This window comes from Dipodomys merriami, unplaced genomic scaffold (genome assembly GCF_024711535.1).
Source record: "Dipodomys merriami isolate MVZ:Mamm:240054 unplaced genomic scaffold, mDipMer1.0.p SCAF_29, whole genome shotgun sequence".
Lineage (NCBI taxonomy): Eukaryota > Metazoa > Chordata > Mammalia > Rodentia > Heteromyidae > Dipodomys > Dipodomys merriami.
The window spans coordinates 13,028,666-13,050,735 of record NW_027204381.1 but is presented as its reverse complement, the minus strand read 5'-3'; the positions used below and the strand labels follow the sequence as shown (position 1 = coordinate 13,050,735).

At 39.6% G+C, this 22,070-nt stretch overlaps 1 protein-coding gene across 4 annotated transcripts in view; it reads left to right on the top strand.

Moving 5' to 3' along the window:
• Aplp2 (amyloid beta precursor like protein 2) overlaps window positions 1–22,070 on the top strand; it is a 79,294-nt gene that overhangs the window by 20,632 nt on the left and 36,592 nt on the right. For all 4 annotated transcript variants that reach the window (XM_070038368.1, XM_070038367.1, XM_070038366.1 and 1 more), the window contains exons 2-3: window positions 17,321–17,494; window positions 18,801–18,924. In XM_070038368.1, the coding sequence (XP_069894469.1) occupies window positions 17,321–17,494; window positions 18,801–18,924 (298 nt within the window). The remainder of the gene's footprint in view (window positions 1–17,320; window positions 17,495–18,800; window positions 18,925–22,070) is intronic.

The following is a 22,070-nucleotide window of genomic DNA, read 5'->3' as shown; positions in this document are numbered from 1 at the left end:
TTTGAGATAGACACTTCGTAGCCCAGACTGGCCTATAACTCTCAGTCCTCCTGTCTAAATCTCTGGAGTTGTGGGATCATAGGCAGGCAGTACACAGTTTTGATTGCTGCAGTGAAGAAGTATGAGTCTTTGTTCCTGTGTCTCAGGATTGTGAGATACTATATATGCATATGAAATGTGATACCCTTTTCTGTTTCTGTAAAAAACTTTACTGGGATTCTGGTGGGGATTTAATTGAACCTTTAGGTTTCATTGAGTAGTATTACCATCTTAACAATACTAAATCTTCCAATCTTCAAATGCCAAGATTTTTTTTTCTTTTTTCTTTTGGTTTTGAGGATCTATAGGGCCTTGTACATACAAAACACACATTCTACTCTTGAACTGCATCCCTAGTGTAGATGCCAAGATCTTTAAAGTATAATTATTGTAATAAATTCATTAATAGGATAGTCTTTTTTAATTCTACACTTTTGAGGTGTGTTTGAATTTTTTTTTCTTTTAGATTAACTGCCCATCCTCTTCCAGTACACATTTTTTTTTTTTTTTAAATCAGCCTTGGGGCTTGAACCCAGGGCCTGGGCACTGTCTCTGAGCTCTTTTGCCCAAGGCTAGCACTCTACCACTTTGAGCCATAGCCTACTTCTGGTTTTCTGGTGGTTAATTGGAGATAAGAGTTTCACATACTTTTCCTGACCCACTTGGCTTTGAATTATGTTCCCCAGATTTCAGGCTCTTGAGTAGCTAGGATTACAGGCATGGAGCTACCAAGCACCTTGCTATCATTACACAATCTTCTTCACTGAGATACATAGTACATAATGTAAAGTTGAGGGAGAAAATTTACAGCTTTCAAACTGAATGTGACTTGTCCCTTTTATTTTGTTGTCACTTCATTGTGTTTTAAATTCAAAGTACATAGTTTTGTGGTATTTACCGCAAGTTTTAATAGAAAAATTGCTCTTCAGGCTTTGAAGAGATGGGAAGCCGTGACAGCAGGCGCTCCTTTTATTTTATTTTATTTATTTATTTTTTGTCAGTCGTGGGGCCTGAATTCTGGACCTGGGAGCCTACGTGAGCCACAGTGCCACTTATGGCTTTTTCTCCTTATGTGGTGCTGAGGAATCAAACCCAGGGCCTCTTGCATGCAAACCAAGCACTCTACCACTGAGCCACCATCCCAGTCCCTGGGGGCTCCTTTTAGTTGATAAAATACCTGCAGGAGGCTGACTATGGATTGCTACTGTGGTAGCATTTTCCTTATAGTTAGCCTTTTTCCCTCCTCTTGTATTGGAGCTTTAAAAAATTATTTGAGGCTTAGGAGACTCAGGATCTATATTAATAAATATCCTTCTGGGTTATTGTTTTGAAAGATTAATTTTGTGAACTGATAGAAGTCTTAGAAACTGAATGCAGTTAGTGTTTTAAAACAATAGGAATAATATTCAGGACAGATTAAAATCAGATTAAATTATTTTAAGTATTGCTTTTAAAAGATTAAATACAAAGCACAGACCCAAATCTAATAAACTCTTAGCCAAACAGTCATTAGGTGTAATCTTATGTCTAGTACATGTTTGTATCTCGTGTGTAAAGGGTGAAGAACCTAGCCCTCAGGAATGGATGAATGAAGCATGTTGTAAATTGTCTAGCGCCCATCCTTTTAAAATTTTATTTTAAGCCGGGCACTGGTGGCTCACGCCTGTAATCCTAGCTACTCAGGAGGCTGAGATCTGAGGATCGCGGTTCAAAGCCAGCCCGGGCAGGAAAGGCCGTGAGACTCCTATCTCCAATAAACCACCAGAAAACCGGAAGTGGCGCTGTAGCTCAAGTGGTAGAGCGCTCGCCTTGAGCTGAAGAGCTGAGGGACAGCGCCCAGGCCCAGAGTTCAAGCCCCACGACCGACAAAAAAAAAAAAAAATTATTTTAAAGGTGTGATACAGAGGGGTTACAGTTACATCAATAAGGCAATAGTACATTTCTTGTCGAATATTGTTACCCCCTCTTGTTTTTCTCCCACTATCCCTCCTCCCCGTCTCCCCAAGTTGTAAAGTTTATTTCCAACATGGTGTCTTGTGAGTATCACTGTTGTATTGGTTCACCCTTTGTCCTTTGTTTTACCATTTTGTTATTTTCCTTCCCTTCTCCCAAAAAGATAAACATATATACAAGACACAGGGTACCAAAGTAAAAATAAGTGACATCAGGGGATAAACCAAAGGAAAAGGAAAAAAAAAAGGGAAAAAAGAAATTACTTTGCACAGTACATTAAGAACAACAACGAAAAAAAAGCTCTTGTTTTGGAGTTCATTTTGATTAGCATCATTTCATATGGTCATATGTACATAGGTATTGAGCTATTGAGATCCTCTTCTAGGATTATCCTAGATATATACTAATTATTTTTGTAATAATTAGGAAACCTTGGAGCCTATGTTTCTTTGGGTCTGGCTTACTTCATTTAATATGATTTTTTTCCAAGTCTTTCCTTATGAATGGAGCGTTGTCATTCTTTCTGATGGAAGCATAGAATTCCATTGTGACACACAGTTTTTAGTTTCCTTTTTTTGTGGTGTGAGGGTCAAAGTGCACCCTGGTTGAAATTTTAAAATACCAAGGAAGAAAGGTCAGATATAGCTCTGAACAAAATTTTAGGAATCAGATTGGCTGTAGATTTATTAACAACTGAACTAGAAGCTAGAATTGAGTGAGTGTGCAAAATTACCAATAAAAGTGTGTGCCCCAAGTGAAATCCTTTTGAGATCTGTCATGGTTGAAATTATCACTCATAACACCCTTCCTGAGGAAGCTAGGAACCACTGAATCCAGAAGGAAGGAAGTTTAAAAAAAAAAAAAAAAAAAAAAAGAGGAAACCAGAGGACTCCAAAGAAAGAGGATTGGGATTTTCAGGACAGATGACTTCAAGCACAGAGAATTATCAGTTCAGATGAAGCTAGAGGTAGAAGGCTAGAACAGGTTGTTTTCAGGAAAGAAGGAAATAAAATCCTTACTGTATCTGTACTGTGGGTGTTTTGACAATTTCATGGAGTTTGTTAACTCCATGAACATGTGATACCTAGCAAGGAGAGAAAAGATACAATTACTTATTCTTAGAGGGAATTACCTGCTTAAGGAAGGAATTGTAAGTACTGTGCACTTGTATGTGTAATAAGAAATAAGGAGTATTGATTTGGCCAGCAGGACAGGTAATGGCTGTAGGTGTCCCTAAGAGTTGAAGCCTTTTTTAATTTAAAAAAAAAACAACAAAAAACCATTTTTACACAGAAAGTTGGTTGATAATGTCTGGACTAAAAAATAGAGAAATAACCAATGTTCAAAAATGTCGAGGTAAACAGCAGCTGGAAGGCCTATTGGCATGGAGATGCTGCCCCTGAGGAAAACTGCTGTATCGGAGGACCCGACTCTTGTTTTGGGGCTGTGTTGGCACACAGTTCCTGCCTTGCATTGGGTGGCTTTTCATACTGTGTGCATCTAGAGTCCTTTGGCAAAGATGGAGATTTGAAAAATTGAGACATTCGATTCTGCTGAATGTCTTTTTCTTGTTTTTGTTTTTTGGTGCCAGGTCCTCAGGGCCTGGGAGCTGTCTCTGTGCTTTTTTTGCACAAAGCTAACATTTTACATGAGCCACAGCTCTACTTCCAGCTTTTTGGTAGTTTAGTGAATCTCCTGGGCTTTCCTACCTGTACTGGCTTTGAGCCACAATCCTCAGATCTCAGCCTCCTGAGAAGATAAGATTATATATAGGTCTGAGCCACTAGTGCCTGGCCTTATTTACCATTTTTTGTAGATCTGTTTATATGTGGTAGGTGCCCATACAATGTTGATTTAGAAATCACTGTTGATTTTAGTAATGTCTTAAACAAAACCAACTAAGAGCTCTGACTTTATTAACTGTATCCTGGGTGCTATTGCTAAGTGTGGAGGTTAGAAAGTTGTGAGCTTAACATTCTAATGGTGAGTCAGACACTGCAGAGAAATGAGCAAGTTAGTTTCAGATTGCTGGAATGTGTCTAGGGGCCCTGAAGGATAGGGTGTTTAGGTTCTGCCCACTAGAGTATAAGCCCTGAAGGGAGAGAATACACCTGCATAGGAGCTGTGGGAACTGTGGATGGAGAGCCTGGAGGATGGGTGACTTGATTTGGGATGTTGGAGTCAGGCAGGAACTACCCCCACGATGGGCCTTAGGCCTAGGCCATGTAATCACTTTGAATCCTGGGGAAAGGAAGCCTAATGTATCTGACAGAGTTGACTCATCATGCTGGGTGGAGTCTGGATTCTGGAGGTCAAGAGCGGATGGTGTGCATCCGGTGGGAGTTTTTTGGTTTGTTTATGAGGGGCACCTGATGAATCCAAATGCTGTTATGCTTTCCATGGTGTGGAAGTGTTCACACATGTTTACATCTTTTTTTTTTTTTTTAACTTGAGAGTAGCTTCTCCTGCTGTCCTTTATGCACTTACTTAGTAGGTGGCTTAAACCCAGGAAAGCTAATTAATGGCCAGTTCAGCAAGCAGTAAACATTCTGACTTGTGGAGTACACTACTAGCTTTATTACTTAAAAAAAACTGCTGATAATTACAATAATGCACATGGGCATGAGTCCAAGACAGGAAGAATTATTATTGTCTGAAAGCAAATCTGGTGCAGGCTGATAATGCAGTATATTTACTTTAAAATTTAAAATGACATAAATCATAGGAAAGATGTCTTTTGAGTTGCTTTGAACCTAAAAAAGGTGGAGTACTGTCATTGTTTCCATATTTTTATTATTTTAATGGGCATTAGAAGTTAAAATGATTTGCTACATTAAGTTTGGCATCTGAATATTGTGAGAAAAACTGTCTTTTCTGTCAGCATGTGCTTATAAGTTCTGCTTTGGCTTGGTGGCTTGGCTCTTACTAAGTAAAAGAGGAACTGCTTTGGGAGTAAGGTTTCATCTTAAACTGGTTTTAAACTGGTTTTTTTTTTTCAAGATGGAATTAAGACACACCTCAGATTGTTCTAGAACTACCTAGAAATTATTCCGGTACTGTGGGTCTTCTCTCAAAGTCACCTTATGTAAATCCATTTACCTGACAAACTAGCCAATTTCCAGCTGATTATGAATTTGAGCACTACCAATCTGAGCCTGGGGGCAAGGCCTGTGGCCTTCGGTATGAATGGAGGGGCAGCCTGCCTGCTTGCTCTGTGTGTGCTTGTGTTTCAGATTTTTTTTTAAACCGTACTTCTTTTTTGGCTTTTCTTTTTTTGGTACTGGGGATCGAACCCAGGATGTTGCACTTGCTAGGCAAGCGCTTTGCCACTGAGCTACATCCCAGCCCATGTGTTAGATTTTTGGCTGATGCTGTGGCACCTTTCTGCAGAAGTAAATTTTGCCTTGCTGAAACAGTTCTTTATTTTTTGTGTCTATATTGTTGTGATTCTAATGGTTCTTGGAGAGCATATTTATAACAATATTGTTAACAGAATAACTTTATAAACTGTCATTTATGTGAACTTCTCTTTCTCTTCCCTGTAAAACTTATATTGGCAAATTGCTGACTTTTCTATTTACAGACACAGCTATAGATTATTCATCTAAGAACTTCTTGCTTTTCTGCATCACAAAAGCTTATAAAGAGCTCATCTGTGGCTTCCAAAGTTTGATTTTCATGAACAGTAGAACTATAAGGAGATAGAAGGAAAACAGTCTTAGAAGTCAGGATAGTCATTTTCCAGAAAGATAATGGATCTATACCCTTCTTTATCATCATTTGTTTTTACCACCCAGGAGATCAAACCCAGGGTCTCATGTGCAAGGCCAGCTCTCTACTGTTGAGTTATACCACCAGTCCCAGCCTTTTTTTTTTTTTTTTTTTTTGGCTAATCCTGGGTCTTAAACTCAGGGACTGGCTGCTGTCCTGAGCTTCTTTTGCTCAAGGCTAACACACTACCACTTGAGCCACAGGGCCACTCTGGTCTTTTCTATTTATGTGGTACTGGGGAATCGAACCCAGGGCTTCATGCATGCTAGGCAAGCACTCCATCACTGAGCCACATTCCTAGCCCCCCAGCTTTCTTAATATTTTTGTTTTTCAGGTTGCCACCCAAAACTTGTAGACTATATTAGTCATCTTATTAGCAGGAAACATTAGTAAAAATCATCCTAGAGCTGGGAACCAATGGCTCACATGTTTAATCCTAGCTCTTCAGGAGGCTGAGATCTGAGGGTTGAGGTTTGAAGCCAGCCTGGGCTGAAAAGTCTCTTCAATTCTTTTTTTTTTGGGGGGGGGAGGGGGGTTCTTGTCGTGGGGCCTGAACTCTGGGCTTGGGCGCCGTCCCTCAGCTCCTCAGCTCAAGGCTAGTGCTCTATCACCTGAGCCACAGCACCACTTCTGGCTTTTTTCTTTTTGCTTATGTGGTGCTGAGGAATCGAACCCAGGGCCTCATGCATGCAAGGCAAGCACTCTACCACTGAGCCACCTTCCCAGGCGTCTCTTCAATTCTTAATCTCCAATTAACCAGCAAAAGCCAGAAGTGGAGATATGTATCAAGTGGATAGAGCACCAGCCTTGAGTGAAGTTAAAGGACAGAGCCCAGGTGCTGAGTTTGAGGCCACGAAGAAATAAAAACAAAAAGAAAAAAAATCATTTAAAATGTGAAATTGTGTTTCATGGATTCGTTTTCTAACTTCTCTGAGCTATATTAAAGGAAAAGAGATGCAGTGGAATAAGTTTCAAATCTCAGATGCTCATGGTTTTTAATCTCTTGAAGTCAGTTATACAGTATTTCAGCCAAGCCTAACATATTAGTAAAATTCTTAAATTAAGTATTTTTTACTTTTAGTAAAAATAGTCTGCCTAAAGAATAGAATATTTTTCTAGGTATCAGTGGCTCACAACTGTAAAAAAACTCCTCAGGAAAAAAAAAACAAAACTCCTCAGGATGCTGAGATGAGGATTGTGGTTCAAAGTCAGCCCAGCCAGGAAAGTTTGCGAGAAACTCTTATTTCCAATTAAAAAAGCGCAATTAGAGCTGTGGCTCAACTGGTAGAGCACTAGCGTTGAGCAAAAAAAATTAAGCCTCAAAACTGGTACCAATAAATAGAAAAAATATTTGAGAAAAGTACATGAAATACTCAAAATATGCTTAAAATGACTTAAATTGACTTTTTCCTAATGTAGTATATAAACAAATGATCATAGAGTATCATATTGCCCAGAAGGGTGCATGGATATGTTGTAGACACTTTCCATCATTCATTATATTTCTGTCATCTGTGAATCAATAAGAATGATTTGAGTCGGGTGCTGGTGGCTCACACCGGTAATCATAGCTACTCAGGAGGCTGAGCTCTGAAGATCACTTTTCAAAGCCAGCCTGGGCAGGAAAGTCTGTGAGCCTCTTATCTCCAATTAACCATCAGAAAACTGCAATTGGTGCTGTGGCCCAAGTGGTAGAACTTGCCCTGAGCTCAAGAGTTCAGGTGTTGTAAGGTAAATCATCTCAGAAGCCACATTTTAAAACAGAGAATATTGTAGTCTTTAATACAGTTAACAGGCTGCCAGCTGCCAGTTGTTACAAAGGCCTGCAGCATGCAAATACATACATCACAGCTAGGAAACATGCTAAAGAGGAAAGAAATAACAAAAACAATACCAACAAGCCAATTCAGCTCCAGTGGAGAGCTGAATTGGGACTCCATGAGGACTGGAGACGAGTCAAGACACAGGACACAGGATACAATCAATCACAGCCGCTAGGCTGGTCTGGGCCTAAATAGGTCTGCACAGCGGGCAGATCCTCAGGAAATTCCCAGTCCCAGGCACTAGACCGACAGAGATTTAGTAACCTATCAGCCAAGTGCCTGCTCCTGCCTCCAGGGATCCAAGTAGGCCCATTACCTGGGAGGCAGGTGATGGGGTGGGGGGTGGGTTTCCTCCCCCCCCCCCCCAAGCTTGAAAACAAGATGCCAGACCCTACCATCCACCATGTGGCCAATATGGCGCCGGCAAGATCTGGCCTCCTTACTTCACAGGGACAGTGTGCAGGCCCAGAGTTCAAGCCCCATGAATGACAAAAAAAAAAAAAAAAAAAAGATGAGATAAACCTCATTATGAATTTTTAATAAGAACTTTCTAGGTGTTACTTGGAAGTCCTTTCACTCTTTTAAGGTTTAGGCAAATGTAGTCTTGTGCCTTTTTGATACTCTGTGTTATTAAAATAGCAAACTTAAATAACCACCTAAGTAATATTGGGCAATGAGTTCAAAGGTTAGGCACAAATTAACACCATTGAGATTGTTTTATATACTAACGTACGATAAAAGACTACTTTGCTATGGAATCATAGTGAAATATAACTTAGTGAGAAAGCTCCCTTCCTTGTAATAAGCTAAATTAGGTATTTAATGTCGCACAAAAGTAAAAACTATGGTAGGGCACTGAAATAACTCCCACAGGTTGTTCTATAACTAGTGAGTAGATGGGATGTCCATTTAGAGCAATAATGTGTACAGTGCTTTTTGATCACAGAAGTGTCTCAGTTACCAACTGCAAATTCATCTTGACCTCACTTCTGGGCCAGCTGGAAGGTGGACCAGAGAGCCAGTACGTCTGCAAACTGGCGATTTTCTTTTAAATGGTAGTACTACATTTCTTGTTAATGTAAACATGTGATAACTGAATTCCCACCAAATGAAATATGGAGCATTGAAGAGCTGAGGGACAGTGGCCAGGCCCAGAGTTCAGGCCCCACGACCCATTAAAAAACTAAAAAAAAAGAAATATGGAACATTAATGCCACCTGCTTTATCTTTGTCCGGATTTAATAGATAAAGAAGGAATGCAGTCTTTTAAAGTCTTTTCATGCTATACTGCATTTGGAAAGATGGCCGATCTTCCCTGAGTGCTCCTAATTTAAGCACAGTTCTGTGTAATTGCAGTCAGAGAGAATTAAATCTTTAGGAGCAAGGCATTGCACTTAGTGCTTCTGTGCGTTATTTTAATTTAATCCCCACAACAGGCCCGAGAGGAGGAGGTATATTAGTAGCTCTTTTCACATGGATGTAAATTTAAAACACCAGCATTGAGGTAGGAGCTCCTTCTATGTGACAAGCAGTGTCTGAAACTCTGTCATTTTAATAGAGGAATGAAGTCATGCTTTAAAGGCATGTCCTTAGCCACCACCATCTCTTGACATTCATCTGGAACAGAATGCAATGAGAAGACTGAAGGGTGGTCAACACAAATCCCTAGAGCTCCCTTACCCCTGGAAATCAGTTTCTTAGACTCCCTATTTTATAATGGCATTTAGGAAGAAACCTAGGAACCAGGAAAGAACTATTTGTGAGAATTTTAGTAAGCACTTCCTTTATAAAAGACTCAGTTCTCATCTCACACATAGTGAATGATAGATCTCTATTAAAATCATAGTGCTTGGATTATCACCTGTGCCATCCAGATGGATAAGTTATCATGTTCCTATAAAAGTCTCAGACAAGCTAAACCATTTTCAATTTGTGAAATGATATCTCATTTATACTTTAATATTTAATGCTCTAATGAAAGCAGTTGTTTGTATACATTATGGCCTCTGAAAATAATGCCTAACAGCTGGTGTACATCAGTGTAAGAATAATGGCCTTTAACACTTGGGAGTTATTCCCTACAACTAATTTACAAGTTTCTAATTAGAGTTAAGTTCAAATCTAAAGGACAAGAATTTTTGTTTGGTATAATAAAAACTCATTTTTAAAGAGCAAATATTCTTCATATTGTCACTCAAACTAGAACACCTTTAACAAGAATCCTGCTATGTTTTCAAGTAGTAGGTTGAATCATTTGAAGCATGGTGTTTTTTAAAGTGTTCAAAGCTTTGCTTCACTGATGCTGAACAAGGTTCCAAACTGTAGCCTTTGACAGCAAGCAAAGTGGAATTTCAGTGTGTTAGCTCTGGGTCAGAACTGTAATGGCCCTCTCATTGCAGGAAGATAAAATTTAATATGTGTGCACCTAGTATCTTACTATATCCTAATTTATGCCTGTGTATTCAGAATAAATTATATGCTTTTTCAAATATTGAGCCTTTTCTGATTATTCTTTTTTTTTAAAATTGTTATTGTAAGGGTGATATACAGAGAGGTTACAATTGTATAAGTCAGATAAAGAGTACTTTTTTTTTTTGTTGGTTGGTTGTGGGGGCTTGAGCTCGGTTGCTTGGACTCTGTCCTTGAGTTTTTTTGTTCAAGGTTAGCGCTGTACCACTTGGAGCCACAGCTTCACTTGCAGTTTTCTTTGAGCCACTGATTCACCTCAGGTTTTCTGGTGGTTTAGCCACCAGAAATAAGAATCTTTGGATCCTTGGATCCCAGCCTCCTGAGTAGCTAGGATTTCAAGCACAAACCAACCTTCAGTGCCCAGCAAGAGTACATTTCATTTTGAACAATGTCATCCCTTCCCTTGCTCTGTTATTTCCCTCCAGTCCCCGCAAGTTTGTTTGTTTTGTTGGTTGTGGGGCTTGAACTCTGAGCCTGGGTGCTGTCCATGAGCTCTTCAGCTCAAGGCAAGTGCTCTACCACTTGAGCCACAGCATCACTTCCGGTTCTCTGGTGGATGATTGGAGATAAGAGTCTCACAGACTTTACTGTCTGGGCTGGCTTTGAACCGTGATCCTCAAATCTCCTTAGTAGCTAGAATTACTAGTGTGAGCCACGGTGCCCAGTTTTTTGTTTTTTGTTTTTTTTTGCCAGTCTTGGGGCTTGAACTCAGGGCCTGGGCACTGTCCCTGAGCTGCTTTTGCTCAAGGGTAGCACTCTATCATTTGAGCCACAGTGCCATTTCTGGCATTTTCTATTTATGTGGTGCTGGGGAATGGAACCCTTTATCACTAAGCCACATTCCCAGCCTTGTGATTATTCTTTTTTTTGTTGTTGTCGGTTCATGGGGCTTGAACTCTGGGCCTGGGCGCTGTCCCTGAGCTCTTCAGCTCAAGGCAAGCACTCTACCGCTTGCGCCACAGCTCCACTTCCGGTTTTCTAGTGGTTTATTGGAGATAAGAGTCTCACGACTTTCCTGCTGGGCTGGCTTTGAACTGCGATTCTCAGATCTCAGCCTCCGAGTAGCTAGGATTACAGTGAGCCACCGGTACTCTGCTCCTCTGATTATTCTTAACAAATTGCAACATAAAAATGAACTCCTTTTCCTCTCACATTCTCTCCCATTCCCTCCCTCCCTCCTTCTTTCTTTCTCTTTCTCTTTCTCTGTCTCTGTCTCTTTCCCTCCTTCCCTCTCCCTCCCTCCCTCTTCCTTCCTCTCTCCCCTCCCTCTCTCGCTCCCCCTCCCCCTCTACCTGTGGCCTTAAACTCTTGGGTTCAAGTAAATCTTCTTGCTTCATCCTCAGTAGCTGCTGGGCTTACAAGTGTGTGCCACCAGGCCCAGCTTGTCATCCTTTTTTTGAGTCTCTTGAGATTGGAACATGGCCTCCAGAATGAAATCCAGGCTAGTAATGAACACAATTGAAAACAAAGACATTTCATCTCCCCCCCCCCCACCCCTGCTTTGTCCACTTCCTGGTGGTTGTTTTTTTTGTTTTGTTTTGTTTTGTTGTTGTGTTTTAGAGGTTTTGGGGTGCTTAATTGGAGACAAATGAGTCTCACAGCTTTGGGCTGGCTTTGAGCCATGAAGCTCAGATCTCAGCTGCTTGAGTAGCTAGGCTTTTATAGGTGTGAACATGGCCCTGAAAAACACTTCCTTTTTTATGGTGCTGGAGCTTGAACCCAGGGTTTCCTTCACACCAGGCAAGCTGTATACCACTGAGCTACGTCAGCCACCAAAACCAAGTTTATTTTGAATGAATTTTAGGCTTTTAATAAAGTTGCAAAAATATTGAGATCCACTATACCTTCCAGAACTGTTAATCCTTAAAAGCAGTCATCAAAACCTGAAGATTCACATTGGCACTGTTTATACAAATAATTGCTTCAGTTTTTGCTTCCTTGCTCCAGGATTTGGTCTAGCCTCCCGTACTACTTTGTTTACTTGTCATTCCTATTTAACCATTTCCAATCAGTAACCATCTCTCTTTTTCCTGATCAGTATTAAGTCTTATTTGGCTGGTGTCTTAGATGTCTTGACTCTTAAAGTAATCCTCTCTCTTTTTTGTTAGATAATAAATACCTTGAGTAGCCTAAGAACAAGATTTATTCAGTTAAGTAAATCTTTCGTGAAGGTTTGTGAGCACTGATGTAAGCCATTTTATAAGTTAAAAATCATGAAGTATCATTCAGCATTTGAACAAACAAGAAAATGACAAAAATTTTAATTCAAAAACTTTAATTGTCATTTTACTGGCTTTATCCTTGGGGGGGGGAGATGTTGAAGTAAATCATGTCTTTTGCTATAATTGCCACAGGTGGTAACTAGATGCTGCAGATGCTTGATACAAATTCAATGCAACTACATTCTGTGTCTGTTAAAAGTAGAACTGTGTTGACTTTGCCTTCCCACTCTGGGATATGGTTACAACATAGGACCTTTCAGTATGAGGAAATGTGATTTCCAGAAGTAGGACAAATCCCGGCCTTGGGGAAAATGCTACTTCTAGCAGGCACTGATACAACTCTAGGAGCCAGGCTTGATTGTGCTTTAGCAAGGAAAGAACTAACTGAACTTATGTACTAGCTTTGGGGTAGGAGGGTTGGGTTGGTCCTGAGCAGCTTTGTGAAGGTATATAGGGTACTGGTTGTCCAGGAGCTGTGAATCTTGAACTTAGTGATTAAAGGACTTGATTTAACGTATGTTCAGGTTTATTATATTTATGAATTTATTGCTTTATGCTATTTCAGAGTTTGAACCATTATTAGAAACACTTTTTTTTTAACCAAGTTGAATTTCTTTCCTTGGATAGCTAAACTCTTCCTTGAGCCAAATTAATAAAATGGAATTTCTTATTAAGGATGAATTATTAAGTGAAGTGGAAGCTAGAAAAGCAATTGATGCAGTTTGTTTTTAAAACCTTAAGAGTGCTGCAATGTGCATAGATCACAAGGCCTGGCTTAAGTGCCAGAACATGGGGCATTAATTTTCTTTCGTAGAGGATTCCAGGTTCACAGGATATCGGAAGTGCTGACTTGGCAGTGAAATCCCATTTGTAACAAGTTAGATTAGGAAACAGGATTGATTTATATGTTGATGTAATGGATCCAGGCACGGTCTATGTATAAGAAAATGGAGAGCACGTTGAATAAGAACATTTTCAAAGTGAAGAAGTAAGAACATTTTAGAAGACGTGACCCTATCATGCACTAGGTGAGCTTTGGGGCTATGTTTGATTAGTTGATTCCAAGACATGGTCCACAGAGGCTTTTTATATTTCAGATGATACCTTCTTGAGAGTCTCTCATGACCACAAGGATTAATCTTTCTGAACTCAGAAGTGAATCACTATAGCCTATTAGCTGTCTGGATTGATTCCAGTTACTCTCCTTTTTCTTGGTGGTAACTGCTATGAGGATCTGTTGCTGCTTCACTCCTCTTCCTGTTGCTTTAACCTCTGGTGTTTTAGATTCTCTTTAGGGAAGGTAAGGTTGACCATCTCAGCACAGAAATCAAATGCACTTACACTGATGTGGTGACCTCTGTGGTTGACTCATAAACTGAGCGTTTATACAGTTGGAACTCTTGTGGTCTTTTAGCCAACAGTAGTGATAATGAGTAACACATGAAACATTGGTGCTGATGAATGGCTGCTTGCCCTAGAATTGCCCTAGAATTGGCCACTCCAATGTTGGAGCTGTCCTGGATTACTGGCTTTTCTTTGTTTATTTCTATGTAGGCTTTTGAGATAAGAAGCAAAGATTTGGGAAGAATGCTAATTTCTGTACATACACGTACACACACCACTGCCTCTGGGTTTTCTCTACCTATGGAAGTATAACTTGAAAGTGTAGCAGCTGACACTAAGCAAAAGGAAAGAAATGTACATATCACCCGATGTGGAAGAAATAACTGTATTGTCAATTCTCATAGAACTCAAACTTTATAGACCATGATAAAGACTGTTTGCTCCATGAAGGTTAAGAATGTTTGTGACTTTTAAGTATCATTATCTCACAATACTGTGATATTTATGTAATCACTTAATCACAATTTAAAAAATAACTATAAAAAAACAAAAAACCCAATTAATTGTACACAGAAATTATGGACATAATTCTGTATTTTTGTGATTCTTACTTGTAAAATTCAGATTTTTTATTTGTTAAAAAAAAAAGAAAGTATAACTTAGGCTGGGAATGTGACTTAGTAGTAGGGTGTTTGCCTAGCATGTATAAAGGCCAAGGTTTGATTCCTCAGTACCACATAAACATAAAAGGCCGGAAGTGGTGCCCTGGCTCCAGTGGTAGAGTGCTAGCCTTGAGCAGAAGAAGCTCAGGGACAATGACCAGGCCCTGAGTTCAAGCCCCAGGACTGGCAAAAAAAAAAAAAAAAAGAAAAAATTAAAAAATAATAAAGTATAATTTGTTTTCCTCTGTATTATAATCCAAATTTCTAACCATAGTCCTTAGATACCAGTCACAAAAGAGTTTTTTTGGTATGCATTTTGAGCTTTAGTATGAAATTAAGCACATTTGTCTTGTGCATACAATTTGTTTGAATTAGTTATCATTAGATTATTACTTATAAATAAGTATGTGATCCTTTCACCAAATATCTTGGAGGAGTTGGGAATTTACATCGGTCTGTGGCTTCATAGTCTGTTTACCTGAAGGCATGACCTTTCTCTTTTAAAATGATTATTTCTCACAGCAGGACTACATTCAGTCTTAGTTGATAAAAGTGCTGATTGTTTGTTGGATCTAATTGAGGTGTTTTCCAGCAGTGATAGGTATTGACAACATTTTAATTTCAAATTAACTTCCAGCCATATAACAAATGTTTATGTGTCTCTTGTACTAGTAGAAAATTATTTCACTAAGCACGATCCTAATTATTAAGTTATTGGTATTTATTTCTTATTTTGTCTAATGTATAAATTAAATTTTATCATATGCCTGGGAATGTGGCTTAGTGGTAGAGTTTGCCTCACATGCTTGAAGCCCTGGGTTCAATTCCTTAGTACCACATACATTGAAAAATCCAGAAGTGGCGCTGTGGTTCAAGTGGTAGAGTGCTGGCCTTGAGCAAAAGAAGCTCAAGGACAGTGCCCAGGCCCTGAGTTCAAGCCCCAGCACTGGCAAAAAATAAAAAAAAGATAAAAATATATCTCGTCTTATGAATGTGTAGGAAAAATATGTATTGGGTTCACATATATCTGTGGCCTCACAGATGGACAATTAGATTCACACATACCTGTGTGCTTCCAAAACAGTGCTTCATAGAAGTCTTACTACTGTAATTACTTTTTTGTTGTTGTTGGTTATGGGGCTTGAACTCTGGGCTTGGGCACTGTCCCTCAGCTCTTCAGCTCAAGGCGAGCGCTCTACCACTTGAGCCACAGCGCCACTTCCAGTTTTCAAGTGGTTTATTGGAGATAGGAGTCTCACAGTCTTTCCTGCCCGGGCTGGCTTTGAACTGCGATCCTCAGATCTCAGCCTCCTGAGTAGCTAGGATTACAGGCGTGAGCCACCAGTGCCCAGCTTACTACTGTAATTCTTGCCTGCTTTATATCACCACCTGAATTTCTTTTTTTAAAAATTCTTAATAAAAAGGTGATGTCTAGAAGCCGGGCACTGGTGGTTCACGCCTGTAATCCTAGCTACTCAGGAGGCTGAGATCTGAGGATCGCAGTTCAAAGCCAGCCTGGGCAGGAGAGACCGTGAGACTCCTATCTCCAATAAACCACCAGAAAACCGAAAGTGGCACTGTAGTTCAAGTGGTAGTAGAGTGCTCGCCTTGAGCTGAAGAGCTGAGGGACAGTGCCCAGGCCCAGAGTTCAAGCCCCACGACCGACAAAAAAAAAAAAAAAAAAAAAGGTGATGTTTCGAGTCAGATAATGAGTACATTTCTTTTTGGATGTCACTCCTTCCCTAGCTCTCACCTAAAATTCTCAAAAAAGTAGGATACTGACCAAACAATGACTTCACAGAATAGTTAATATTTTTGTTTTATTTTGTTTTTTGGTTGGTCTTGGGCTTGAACTCTGGGCCTGGGTGCTACACCTCAGCTCTTCAGCTCAAGGCCAACACTCTTACCATTTGAGCCACAGCACCACTTCTGGTTATCTGGTGGTTAATTGGAGATAAGAGTCGCACAGGCTTTCCTGCCAGGGTTGGCTTTAAACCACAATCCTCAGATCTCAGCCTCCTGAGTAGCTAGGATTACAAGTGTGAGCCACTGGCGCCTGGCTATAGTTGATTATTTTTATCCAGCACAAGCTAAAACATTGTGTCCTCACCATCCTTCCTTCCTCTCTGTTCCAGCGTTAGGGGTTCCATCTTTCTGAGCTATTTTATTTTCCTGGGCACACCCTTGTGTCCTTTTGGTACATTCTTAGAGACCAGAAAAAATATTAGAATTGCATCTTGAAAATGGTATTGTGGCCGGCTGCTGGTGGCTCATGCCTGTAATCCTAGCTACTTAGAAGAGGCTGAGATCAGAGGATCATGGTCCAAAGCCAGCCCGGGCAGGAAAGTCCATGAGACTCATATCTCCAAAGTAACCACCAGAAAACAGGAAGTGGTACTATGGCTCAAGTGGTAGAGCACTTACCTTGAGCTGAAGAGCTCAGGGATAGAGCCCAGGCCCAGACTTCAAGCCCCACGACTGATCCGAAAAACAAAAACAAAAAGGTATTGTGCATAAATCTCTGAAAACATCCAGTGGTAAACTAAAATTCTTTCTTTTGGTCTACAATCTGGGTGTCTCTCCATCTTTTCTCTATCTCATTTTCTACATTCTGTATCCACAGTAAGCCCAAGGCTCAACTCAAGGATCATTCTCTTCAAGAAACTTCTTATCTTTCTACATAAGCTCTGTTAGATTCCTTTTTATGTATTTTCTCAGTACTGTATTCTTTTTATCCTTAGAACTGTGAATGTGATCAGATACTTGGATTTTGATTTGGCATTGGACTGGAATCCTGGGATTATAGGGCCATGGTATTTTCCTTGTGTCTTAGGCATTTAGCTCATTGCTTGGCAAAACAGCTACTTGATAAAATTTTGTTGGTGGTGGTGTGTGAGTGAATTAAGAATGAGTATAGGTATGTGAAAGAAAGAGTAGAATGAAGATTGTCAAGTTAAAAGTTCTGTCACAAACTATTGAATGACTATTACCCTGCCAGCTTTGTTGGAATAAACCTAGAATGTTTTTCCTTTGGTAGGCTCTTGCAGCCAATGCTGGAACAGGATTTGCTGTTGCTGAGCCTCAGATTGCAATGTTTTGTGGGAAGTTAAATATGCATGTGAACATTCAGACTGGGAAATGGGAACCAGACCCAACAGGCACCAAGAGCTGCTTTGGAACAAAAGAAGAAGTTCTTCAGTACTGTCAGGAGGTAAGATTGTTGCCAGGAAACTAAAACCTTTTTTTTTTTTTTCTGGACCAGAGTTGCATCTGCATACTTTGGAAATAGATATTCTATCATTCTGTTCCCTTGACCCTAAGACCAGGGTGCTAATAATGGTGCCTGGGCCTTTTGTTTCTCAGTATATCAGATGATTAAGATCCCTCATTCAGTTCCAGAAGGAATACTCCAGCAATTTGGAAAAAGTGGCTATAGATTCCAAGTCTGATTCTTTCGTTTTCTCACTTGACTTGAAAAAGAGAAAAGCAAAATCTGTCCTGTATATTTATTCTTTTTTTTTTTTTTTTTGCTAGTCCTGGGCCTTGAGTTCAGGGCCTGCGTGATGTCCTTGAGCTGCTTTTGCTCAAGGCGGGCACTCTACATACAACTTGAGTCACAGCTCTACTTCCAACTTTTTAAAAAAATAGTTTATTGGAGATAAAGAGTCTCACAGATTTGCTGCCTGGCCTGCAACTGCCATCCTCAGATCTCAGCCTCCTGAGTAATCAGTATTACAGATGTGAGCCAAAGGATTTTAAGTGATCACCTCCTATCTGATTCAACGTATCTAGTTCAAAACAAAAGAATAGATGATGTTTTAACTTCTTACCAGGATTAACATATAGGGCCAATAGCGAACATTGAAGTATTTTATTCTGTTATTTCACTAACTGAAACTCTCATAGGCTTTTCTCCTAGATATTTCACTTTATGAATTTAGCAGTTTACACAAAACCTTAAGCAAACTGGATACCCAATCAGATTTGCTTGGGTTTGAAAGCCTGCTACTTTAGTTTGCTGTTAGGTACAGATTTCTTTTTAAAATAGAATGCACAGAAGCAAGCTGGGTGTCGGTGGCTCACGCCTGTAATCCTAGCTACTCAGAAGGCTGAGATCTGAGGATCATAGTTCACAGCCAGCCTGGAGAAGAAAGTCCCTGAAACTCTTATCTCCAGTAAACCTCTAGAAAACCGGAAGTGGAAGTGGCGCTGTGGCTCAAGCGGTAAAGAGCCCAGGGACAGCGCCTAAGCCCAGCGTTCAAGCCCCACAACTGACCCCTCCCCCCCACCTAAAAAAAGAATGCACAGAAGCAGTCAGAAGTCTAATCTGTCAAAAGAAAACCCATAGTTTAATGTCTTTCTTACTTGATGAATACAGTTGGAACCAGGGGTAGCAGAGTAGGAGTTAAGATTTATATGGGATAAGAAGGGAGGTTGAGTAAATGTAGATAATTATTCTTTCGTGAAAGTTCATGTCCATGGGTTGATTTAGTGTGTATGGCTGTTTTCTCTCACAGATGTATCCAGACCTACAGATCACAAATGTGATGGAAGCAAACCAGCGAGTCAATATTGACAGTTGGTGTCGCAGGGATAAAAAACAATGCAAGAGTCACTTCGTTATACCTTTCAAGTGTCTAGGTGAGTGGACTGGGTTGCTTTTCTGGAAGTGCTTCTCCCCCTCCCTGTTAAAGTACATGTGTTAAGCTGCATTAATTGAGGGAATATCTTCTGTGACTATTTAATGCTTTCTTGCGTCAATGGTAAATACTTACTTAGTATTACTAATTCTGTTACGAATGTCCTGTAGGATGAATGTCCTGAGGACAAGTTTTTTTCTGCCCACAGAGCCATCTAGTTTTGTCCTCACATGAGCAGTTTGAAGTTAATGTTGACCGGAATTGTAGAGAAGAAACACTAAAGAAAGCAGCCTAAAGGAAAGGGTTTTCTGTTCCTGTCGTTCATTCCACACACGTTTGCATTGTTAGTCAAGCTGCTCGAAGTGTTCAGAAGTGACTCACAGAAGTGTGTGGACAGGTGCCAGGACCAGATGCTGTGGGACCTGCCATTATGAGTGTCTTGGAGCTTACCCAGGTGTTAGGACTCTATTGTTGGTGTTAACATTTAGAGGCCAACTTGAAGAAAACTGACAATGTATTACTCAGAAATAGGCCTGTTGCTTAGTGAATAAAATCATCCCAACTATTCTTTAGCTGACGCATTTTAATAATACATGTCTGGAGTCTGGGTGATTCAGGAACAGATTTGGTCACAGATGCTTAAAGGGACAAAACAACCAATTTTAGATAACCTAAAGCGCCATTAACATAAACATCCTGAGTAGTTCTGTAGCTCTGTGTGATATTTGTTGTCATCTAAACTTACTCCCCTCCCTCTCTTCACTAAAACCTTTTCTTAATCTTACTTGGAGCAGGGAAAGATGGCTAAAGAACAATACGGAAAACATGCAGCAATTAACTTTGCCTTAAAAACATTTGGCAGTTGTGAAGGTTAAAATGTGTTAATGACTTTAAGTATCAGTATTCCACAATACTGTGAAATAGGTGAAATTTATGTAATCACCTAATCTCAATTTAGAAAAAAAAAGTGAGAAGGGATGGGTTAGGAGCGATGGGTAACAATGTTATCAGACACCTTGTATTCATATACTGTTTTGTTGAATGGGAACTTCTTTGGGGAAAAGGGGGACATTGTATGTACTCAACACTGTTCACTTTTAAAAGTTCTGTCTGTGACATTCACTATAAAATTCTTAAACTGTAAGTGAAATGGGATCTGTCCCCTTGACATTACTAAGTATTGAGTCCAGGACCTCCCACCTGCCTACTGGGCATGCTCTTTATCACTGAGCTACATTCTCAGCCCAAAAGATTGTTTTTGAACTTTTTTTTGACAATAAATCAGAAGTACTTAAAGTTGTTCCCTTTTCATCCATCCACCTAAATGCTTCACAGTCTGATCTTTCTCCTCCTGTTTATTCTGATCACTTTCAAGCTCATCTATGCATATACACATTTCAGTGGTATGTGGGAAGTCCCTGTGGTTCTTCTATTATTTTGTATCTCTCCACATTTAGTTTCATGTCAGCCTAATTTTTACTTTTTAGACAAGGTTTGTATCTATGATTCACACATTGCGCACTTAAGCAACCCAGGGTGTTGCAAACTTGACAGGCATCATGGGATATATATTATTTGCAAAAGGAACATAGTAACAATCTGTCAAATGTTCTACTAACTTGTATCTGGTGGTGGTTTGTAGTGTTAGCATTCTGTACCTTTCAGTGTCCTCCTGTGAAGCTCTTTTCAGTGATTCTATGATTAAAAGCAAATACCCCATGAAAGTCCTGTAGAAGAAATAAGGTCATGTTCAGTCTGATTGTGGTGTGGAGATACTTGTGTGTGCACAAAGGTGATAGGGCACATATATCAAGTTGTTGCACTCAGCTTCTTAGGTTATGTTCACCCCCTAGAGGGTGCTAAAAAAATTGAGTCACTCCAAGTGTTGTGGGTTAAGAAAAATTGCGTATATCCTTCTCTATTAGATTCCCACCACTATCAGTCAGCCCCTTATTATCTCGACTGTAAAGTAGTATCCATGCATATTTCTCAAGTCTATTGTCTAATCTGTAGCCCTTTGGCAATCTAAAGTAAAAATAAAATTATATATCTTATGCATAAAATTCTTTAGTATCTCTTAATTCACCTAAAAAAAAGGAATATATTGTATGTATTTAGTGCATGTTGAATATGTGTCAGAACTGGGGCTTTAAGTTAGGGCATGGTGCATTCCCTTAGCTTTTTTTGCTCAAGGCTAGCACTTTACCACTTGAGCCATAGTTCTACTTTCCAGTGTTCTGCTGAATAATTGGAGATAAAGAGTCTCATAGATTTTCCTCCCCAGTCTGGCTTTAAACTGTGATCCTCAGATCTCAGCCTACTGATTACAGGTATGAGCCACTGTGTCTGGCATATAAAGTAAAATCCTTAGCCTGGCTTAAAAATTCTATAATCAAACCCTTAGTTCACCCTGCCCTGTAACCTGCTATCATCCTTGGCTCCATGCTTCAGACTTACCAGTGTTAAACACCTTGAATTTGTTTCTTCTTTTTTTGTTCATGCAATTTTGGGAGTGTTACCTCAGAAATTTACATTGCATTAGGAGTTGTATCAAGTGAGCTTCTGTTAACTTCACCAACTGGCTAAGATGTTATCTACATTCATTTCATTATGTATTTATTGTCTAGAGTTCACCATTGGGAACTTTTTAGTGTTGATTCTGATGTCCTTTCAACATGTCCCTTTCATTCTTCTAAGGATTTGCTTTTTAGAAGAATAGGTACTCCAGATCCACCCTATATTTTTTCCTATACCAGCCCTGAAATCAGTCATTTCTCCAAGAGGCTTTATTTTCTTTTAGAAACCAAGATCTGGATGTTATATGTGCTTATTCCTAATGAGGGCATTATTGCTTGTAGATGCACTCAGTAATCAGAGCTAAGAAATCTGTATTATAGGTATACATAAATCTGCATTTCATTATTTATCTGTGTGTAAATTAAGAAGTGCTATCTCCAGTTCTAGTATTTCCAATATATTTATTTACTTGATACTGATTATAAATAATCAGTCTCTGCATAAAAAATGTGAAGAGATATAATTGGCTTACTATATAATTTGCCCCCCCACTTTTTTTTTTTTGCCCCCTGAGTCTTCTTTATGTAACATTTGACAAACGTTAGCAAACAAATGCTAAAAATCTAGAGT